The following is a 7,179-nucleotide window of genomic DNA, read 5'->3' as shown; positions in this document are numbered from 1 at the left end:
ACTGGTACACGCAGTATTTCAATGTCTGCCAACTCTCACTCATTACCCCTCTTACTTATTCACTCCATGAAAATATCCGTCATCTGATCATCTCATAGATGTAGTTGATGATGAACATTAAACTGAAAAGTGTGTCGGGTATAAACAGGGAAACACTGCTGAAAACAGTAGAGAATATAGATACCGTAAAAGCCCCTTGATAAGCTGCACCCACAGATAAACCGCACCCCAAATTTAGCAGCTCAAATTTTGGAAAAGAGTTTTTTGATAGAAATCGAAAGAAATCCAAAGTCGAGTCTTGAGAAGTCTTCTTCATCCACTGTTTATCGAGCGCAAACTTATCATTACCATTGCAAATGAAAATACTTCAAAGTGTTACCCACATTAGGCCATTTTACAGTTCTGCGCTTGGTTGCTAAGTCTTCGATTTGAAGTGAGGCTGAAGGTGACCCTGTTGTGATAGAGACCAGCATCTATTTAGCATGATAACAAATTAATTTACATTCGAAAAGCAGCAACGTCTGTATCATAACAAGATAATTTGAATATATCAACAAAGTTGAAATGGTAAATTGGCCACCGTTACGATTATAAAAGCTGGCGTTTCGAGCGTTAGCCCTTCGTCGGAGCGAATAGGTCCGACGATGGGCTAGCGCTCGAAACGTCAGCTTTTATAATCGTAACTGTGGTTAATTTACCATTTCAACTTTGTTGATATATTCAAATTATTTCGTTACCCCCACCGACGCAGCCCCAAACAGTTTCTTTAGAAACTATCAGCCTTTATTCATTTGTATCATAACAAGGTCACCCTTAGCCCTATTTAAGTGCTTGGCAACCTAGCATGCAACTGTAAAATGGACTATTTTAGCACTGTAATATAATGACTGTCGTTACTACCAACTTTGACATATGATTGGTCTTTTGCTGGTACTTGTTGACAGGAATTTCTTCAATATTTTTTCCAGAGATCTTTGCATTACAACAAGAACATTTGAAGCTTAGTTACCAGGCTTTAGATCAGATGCGAAAAATGGACATTCACGACGCCTTTTTTTAAATGTTCCCACAGATAAGCCACACTGCCAATTTCTAGCGACGAGTTTTGGAAAAAGGGTGTGGCTTATCCGCGGGCTTTTACGGTTATCTATTTGAGTTTTCAGAATTAAGCTTTTCAGAAGATCATTTAGACCATGAACTAAAAGATTGAAAAAATTAACAAAAGACCTTGTGCTGGTTTATTGTACTCGAAATTTACCTCTATCGCGTGCTGTTCGTCAAAATTCATTTTAAGGTAATTGTGAAAGTTCAAAATGACTGTCTATTAATTTGGATGTATCAACAAAGTTGAAATGGTAAATTGGCCACCGTAACGATTACAGAAGCTGACGTTTCGAGCGTTAGTCCTTCGTCGGAGCGAATAGAGGAATTGTGGGTTGTATTTGCTTTTAAATGCAGAAAATGGAGCTACGTTATTGGTGGGAACATGGCAACGAGAAATACACGAATAAATTAGGGGAATGAAAAGCGTCTATTAACTTGTTTCTGAATTTGTTTTCATTATGTCGGCCAACTGTCGGTGACCTGTCGGCCGACAGATATTTTGGGGAGCTCTTCTTCAATTTTACCTCCTTTTCAGCTCTATTTGTGTGGGCAGAGACTGTTATGAAGCTGTCAATTTACAAATTTCAATAGGGATGTGAATGTGATCCAAAATCAAAGACCCCCACTAGATTTTGGATTTCCACAGAGCAAAACTCGTGGTAACTTCTTGCTCTGAGACCTGTGAAGTGCAATTGGCTCAAGTGTATGTTTAGATTTTATTATTTTATTCATGAATGGTTCAGCTTTGCGTGTCTCTTTCTCCTTTTGTCGTTTTCAGTTGATTGGTGACATCTCAATAATTGAAGCAGCTAAGAAAGGGTACTCTAACAGAGTTCGGCAACTTATAGAGAAAGGAGCTGATGTCAACCAAGGAGGGAGAGTGGTATGTTTTGAGCTTAACTGTATTTTTATCTAGATTTGTGTCACAGTTTTGAATTTACATTTCGGAAGACAGATGACAGTTTGTTACTGTTCAGTGGAATTCTTGTGCTTTTAGATCACAGTGACTCATGGGTCTGTTATATTTCTTTTGAACCAATCTTTCAACGAGAACTTGGAAGTCCTTCCATTTGGTGCCTGTTTCAAACGAAGAGAAGGAAGTTGTTTGACTTACTGGGTCTTTTTTTCTTAATAACTCCATCAATTCTCAGCGCAGAGTGCTCTGTCGCTCGCACCAGTCAGATCGCCCCAATTTTTTTTGTATCGCAAACCAATCAATCCCGTACCAATCAGAATACCGCATTCTTCCTGTATCGCAAACCAATCAGATTGCCGCATTAGGGTTTGTATCACGTCCCAATCAGATTGCCGCACTAGGGTATGTATTCCGCACCTATAAGATCACAGCATTGGGGTAGGCTTGCACCAATTAGAATGCCGTCCCCCTTGCTAATCATGTCTGGAAATTATGGTACCACGATACATTGCGATGGAATCAACCAGACATTGACACACACCAAAAATGACAGCAACAAGAACTGTGAGCCCATCTACCCAGTGAAATGGTTCATTACTGTTACTGTTACTGAGAACTTTTTTTGCTATGATCTGTCGGGATTAGACAGATCATTAGGGAATTTCTCTGCCATTTGCAAGTTAAAATGTATTTTGTGTTCTGCTCCTGCACTTACAACGCGCACACCGTCAGCCAAAGGCCTAACACGAATTTATCACTAGAGCTTTTTGTTTTGGTGGAGCCTGTTTTGCTGACTCGGTAACATTTGCGCAAAGTATTTGCATAATCAATCTTGCATAGATAATCTTGTTTTTGCCTACTGGTTGCTCTTTTTGGAAAGGTTGAAAAGACCACCAAGTTGTAATTACTTCTGCGTCGACTGCCATGTTAAATATTCGTTTCTTTGCTTCTAAAAGTTCTCCATGAATTGAATATTGTGTTTAAACGGTATTTTTCCGCTACAATCACGTGTTTACTTTTTACTCGCCACTGTGGACCAGACTTCCTCAAATGAAATGCCATTTTCCAGTGGACAATGAACGTAAATTTTATGACATAATCTTACCTCACTGAAATAATTTCACAAGGAATTTAATGTTACTGTTAATCAACTTCCACGCAATTCTCACGCGGTCAGACGTTTTCTACCAATAAAATTCGTTTTTAGCTACCTTGGACTTTACCCTTTCACCTGCCATTTCCTTTTAAAACATCCTGTATTTTATCACGTATTTCACACGCAGTCCAGAAGTCCAGATAGGCAACAACCAAATAAGGAGCCTACGTTGTTGTGCTTTGTACAATGATACTTATCTCTGCGTTTAATCTATTTTCACTTGTTCGAAGAACGGAGACCGCAAAACATCTTTGTTTAAAGTCTTTAGAGATGGAATTGCTTTCCACTGCAAAATTATATGGAGGAATGTTTTTGAGGCAATTAGTTGTGGCTGAATAATTAAGACTTTGTCTCTGACAAAGGAATGACGGCAAGCAAGCATTGTCATAGGCTACGAGCAGGTCATTGTTTGGTCTCTTCACGCAACGTGGGAGAAAGAACGCTGCATGACGAGACCAAATTAGGGCTGTGGAAGAAAGTGCAGGAAGTGTGGTATAAATACAGTATATTTTCCGCAACTGTTATTTAGACACCAATGGCAATAGTTTATTTCAGATGAATTGGAAGGGTTTTTTGTTGCTCTCCAGTGAACGATATTTTCAGTAGAATATTTGAAAGTAAATGCTCTTTGTTACGGGAAAATTTAGTGATTTTTCCGTGTCGACGTTTAAGCATATTTATTCGTTGTTTTTGGTATTCTAGCCGTTCTCAATTCACGCGAGTTTCTTTGATTGCGGTGTTTTAAAAAGGTAAAAGCCACAAGTAAATTTTGAATAGTGAAGTTAAATTGTACAGCTGCATCTCGGTACTTTTCTTGTTCAACTATAGTGAAATGTTTGATAGATAAAAGTGCTAATGGTCTTTCTTGCAAAATAGATTCTTATGGTAGTTGGCAGCTGAGGTTATACTCGAAACTTCAATTTCCTTTCATACGATCAAACTTAACACCTTTGAATTGTAGTTTTCAATTTATTTTGTAAGCTGCTCTGTTGTAATTTCCCAGGGTATATTTTCAATATCAAAGCTGTGAATTCTCACCTAAGTTTCCTATTTTTAATGGCCTTAAGTTTATTGAACATGGTCTTCCAATTTCGACACATGAATATTTCAATGTGAATCATTTTTGCTTTAAATACAAGTTTTCCGTTCCTTTGTAATTCTTATATAGATATTTTCAATTTGGAGGACAACGGAACCTTATACCAGCTCAGTACCTAAGTACGCAATTCGTAAAGGCTTTTCGATTACCAACTTGCGTACGCTAGAGGTCATGTCAGTTGTTGGCCTGACCTAGAAAAAGTTTACTATGAAACCAAAACGCTGCCTCATCCTTGACGTCCGTATAAGTTCGCTCGAAGTAGATCTCTGTGCACCAGGAAATCGTGACGAGTTTCCGTTCTCGCTGCCGAGTGGACTCTACCGAGTTCATTTCCCCCAGTTATTGTTGTGCCATCCGCGAAGGTTGAGTTTCCCAGTTTGGGCGCGAAAAACTATCGTCACATCTTTTTTTTTTTTCAAAAATACAGACAGTGTCCATACTTAGTGTCCCATTCCAGCCCCCACATCCAAAAGAAAAAAAACTCCTGCACGCGTAGCATGCCTATGTTTCTGTTTGTTTTCAGTTTAAACTGATTAGATGACAACAGTTAGTACTCTCAAATATGTTGTGTTCGAAGTTTTAAATACTTAGATCACTTTGATTTGGAATATTCTTGTAAATAACCCTAATACCTAAATGATTTGGATTTTATGGTCTAAGCTTTAAAGCTCTACATTATTATTGTTATTGTTATTTTTGTTTTCTCTTCTATCACGGTCTTTGCTGGTGTTCCTTTTTTTGCAAGAGCATCAGTCACTCAAGTCAAATCATGCTGTTCATACACTAAGCACCCCTCTGAGGATTCGCGGAGATCCCAGCATGCAGATTTTATTACTATCATCATCATGATTATTATAATTATTATTATTATTATTATTATCATTATCATTATTTGTAACTGTAGCCAGTTTTTGTTGCCTGTCCAGGCCTCCGCCTTTGGTTTTTGGCGCCTTTTCTGGTCACGTGACCATGTTAGTTAAGCGGTAGTGTGGTCGACTAGCGATTCACAGTTGGATATTTTAGATCGTTTTGGGCGCTCGTTTAGCGTATTTTTTCCAGAATTTATTGTATTTCAAGGCTGGACAAGGTTAGATTTCATCTGTTTTCAATTTTTGCTGCCTTTTTTGTGATTTGTATCTGCTTTAAATTCGATTTTATTTACGACATCGATCGTCACCCTAATTAATCTTTTCTGTTCGTATTGTTTTCCTTTATTTCTTTAGTTTTACGACTTTGTTTGAGTCAGTAAATTCACCAGCCATAACTGCATCGGTTTTGTTTGATCGTTTGTGGTTACAGTAAAACTTGTTCGCGGAATTCAAGAAATTTCTGCTCAGTATTATCTCGAACTGCTCTTGTTCGGAACTTCGTAAAATTTGGACCGTGGACTGGACCAATGATTTGGATTTGGATTTAGATTTAACTATGGAAACTTCGGAACCTTCAGCTACCGCGGACAGTATTTCAGAATCTACGTCAAAGAACAGTAAGAGCGAGCCTCTTCAAAGGATTGACGAAGAACAAGCATCGAACACTGAGGATCCTGGGCCTCGAAAATCTAAACGCCCCCACACTTACACGGAAAAGGGATTGCAATATAAACTCTCGCAAAAGGAGAAAGATTATGTACGGGCTAAAAGGGAGCTTAAAGGAAAGATTGACTCTGTCAGCATGATTTGGACTGACCTTTCACATTCTGAAACTTTAAGAAAGGAGCGAGCAGCCGTAGAGGAATTCAGGAAAAATTTGGATGAAGCACAGTCCGAATTTGTGATGTTGTTGCAAAATGATGAAGCTCGTGATGTGAGCAGCGAAACAGAGTACTTGTGCAAACAAGCAGTAGAGCTCAGGTCGAAAATCAGCGAGCGGATCTTTGAGTTGGAAAGGGAGGAGATGCGATCACGTCGCAGTGAGAAATCCCAGTCTTCAAAGGGAACTGGTCATAGTCGCATTTCCAGTCTATCAAGCTCAGCTCAATTGTCCATTTTAAAAATGAAAACTGTGACAGAACTGGCAAGAAAGGAAGTGGAAATGAAATACGCCAGAATTGAAGCAGAAAAGAAATTGGAAATGGAAAAGAAGAGGTGGGAGATGGAAGAATTACAGCAATTGAGGAGCTACGAAAGTGCTAAGGCAGTAGCAGATGCTGTCTATAAGTTAGAAGAAGAAGGAAAGAATCCAGATTTGCTGGACCTGAGACAGTTTGAAATTCCTGATGACACTAAGGAGGAACGCACTCGAGACTATGTCTCATCCCTGTCAACTGCATCTTCCGAATGTAGCTTAATCCCTCTGCCATACTCCTTTCAACCAGTTGTGAAGGATGAACACCCTTCATCACAGCAAAGGATTCAGCCTGGTGACAAAAGGTTACAAATTAACTCTGAACAAGGTGGTAAAAACAGCGATTCCAAGAAAATAGAGGAGAAGATTGCCACCCCTACCACATCAAGCATCACTCCAGTTAACTCACGGGATAGTCGGCCAACCACCTCTGATTCCTCCCGGGTTACTGACGAGGTGCACCACCAAGGTATTGCAGAAGCCATAGCCGAGGGTATGGAGGCAGCAAGATTGCCAACACCCCAACTAAAAGTATTCAATGGAGATCCTTTAGACTGGCCAACATGGAAGGCCGCCTTTGAGACAGTGATTGAAAAGAGAACTGTGAAGTCTAACGAGAAAATATTGTATCTTTTGCAGTTTCTGTCAGGCCCACCTAAGAAAATCGTCGAGGGTTATCAGTTTGTTCACACACGAGAAGCTTACACAGAAGCGAAAAGGACTCTGGAAAGGCGATTTGGTCATCCTGCTGTAGTCGCAGAAGCATTTCGTAAAAGGCTCGAAAACTGGCCAAGGATTTCCCCGAGAGACGGAATTGTATTACGAGACTTCGCTGACTTC

At 39.5% G+C, this 7,179-nt stretch overlaps 1 protein-coding gene across 1 annotated transcript in view; it reads left to right on the top strand.

Moving 5' to 3' along the window:
* Nucleotides 1-6,048: 6,048 nt before the first annotated feature.
* Nucleotides 6,049-7,179, top strand: part of LOC148724869 (uncharacterized) — a 6,518-nt gene continuing 5,387 nt past the window's right edge. Inside the window, exon 1 of the mRNA XM_088731390.1 lies at nucleotides 6,049-7,179. This exon is cut by the window's right edge and continues 5,205 nt beyond it. Within this exon, the coding sequence (XP_088587516.1) occupies nucleotides 6,049-7,179 (1,131 nt within the window).

Source organism: Stylophora pistillata, chromosome 8 (assembly GCF_964205215.1).
Source record: "Stylophora pistillata chromosome 8, jaStyPist1.2, whole genome shotgun sequence".
In the NCBI taxonomy this organism is placed as follows: Eukaryota; Metazoa; Cnidaria; class Anthozoa; order Scleractinia; family Pocilloporidae; genus Stylophora; species Stylophora pistillata.
Note: the sequence above shows the minus strand (reverse complement) of the source record. Positions and strands in the feature narration are given on the sequence as shown.